General features: G+C 41.9%; 1 protein-coding gene across 1 annotated transcript; it reads left to right on the top strand.

Annotated features, from left to right (window-relative positions):
• Positions 1–30: 30 nt before the first annotated feature.
• On the top strand, positions 31–1,196 carry LOC135803145 (uncharacterized; the record flags this gene model as incomplete). The annotated part of the gene is made up of 4 exons (XM_065316751.1): positions 31–142; positions 532–708; positions 835–1,014; positions 1,105–1,196. Coding segments are annotated over exons 1-4 (561 nt in total), but the record flags the coding sequence as incomplete, so codon positions are not given.
• Between the last annotated feature and the right edge of the window lie 15 nt (positions 1,197–1,211).

Raw genomic sequence — 1,211 nt, 5'->3', positions numbered from 1 at the left:
CACGCGCAGGACCTGCAGACGGCCACGTCAATGACGACGTCGTCCACGGTGCACAAGCTGCTCAACGCCGCCGGCGGCGGTTGCGGTCGCCCCGACGACGTGGATATCAAACCTGCCGCCGCTGCTCATCTCAACGGGGCGAGTGAGTAACGTACAATGTGTTCACATTCATATTTATATTTAACTGGTCATGTAGTTTTCAGTTTTTTAATGTAAAATGCAAAAATTGCACATTAACGCCATCTGGAATTCAATTATTTAGTTATATTTATCATTAATCCTCCATATTAACTTTCATCTCTTATTTAAGGCCCTTTCAATCATAATTTTTAATATTTTAATAGTTATTCTGCTATTGGAATCAAAAACGAATTCAAAAAGTCATAGATCATCAAAATCTGTCGAGTTGTTCTTGAGTTATTAACGTTGTAACTAACACGACTTCAAAAATTTACTAAAAACTTACTGTAGACACTATTATTTTTCTTGGAATACACGAGTTGGTATAAATATATCTTTATTCTATTCCAGTGGCTGGTTTAGGTCTTCTACAAAATTTGCAAAGTTTAGCATCGCTACAAAGTCTCCCACAGGTGGCGTCACTAGCCGCTGGTCTACAGAGTATGGCAAATTCAGCGGCAGCCGCCGCCGCCGCCACTCAACAACTCCACGCGCCTTTAAATTTAAGCGTCGGCGCTTCCTCAAACGGTAAAACATTTTTTTAAACCTCATATAAGCAATAAATGATTGTTATCTTGACTTAAATTATTTCCTACTGCCGGAGGCGGCAAAATTTATTTAAAGTGCTTAACTTTGAAGTGTATGCTTTTGCAGTAGCGCAAAGGAATGCGGAAAACAACGCGGCGGCCGCGCTGCAGTCACAGCTCCAAACCTCGCTGGCGGCGGCCGCAACCGCCCCACAGCAACCTGCACCCATGCCGCAATTCATACTGGCCTCCGGTCAGCTGGTGCAAGGCATTCAAGGTGCACAATTACTTATACCCACTTCACAGGGTAAGTTTCACACGATTATCTTATTATTAAGTAATATACAGTGTGTCCAAAGTATAAAAATAAAATAAATTAATTTTCTTTTCAAATTAGGTCTTGCAACGCAGACAATCTTAACAATTCCAGTCAACCACGTGAATAGCACCGATCAAATGGTGAATCTAGCGTTGAACAACGGGCAAGTCGTGCAGACATCTTTG

Source organism: Atheta coriaria, unplaced genomic scaffold (genome assembly GCF_025399875.1).
Source record: "Atheta coriaria isolate IRGN ID8LTWV9N9 unplaced genomic scaffold, Caltech_Dcor_3.1 scaffold4357_size1211, whole genome shotgun sequence".
NCBI lineage: Eukaryota > Metazoa > Arthropoda > Insecta > Coleoptera > Staphylinidae > Dalotia > Dalotia coriaria.
Note: the sequence above shows the minus strand (reverse complement) of the source record. Positions and strands in the feature narration are given on the sequence as shown.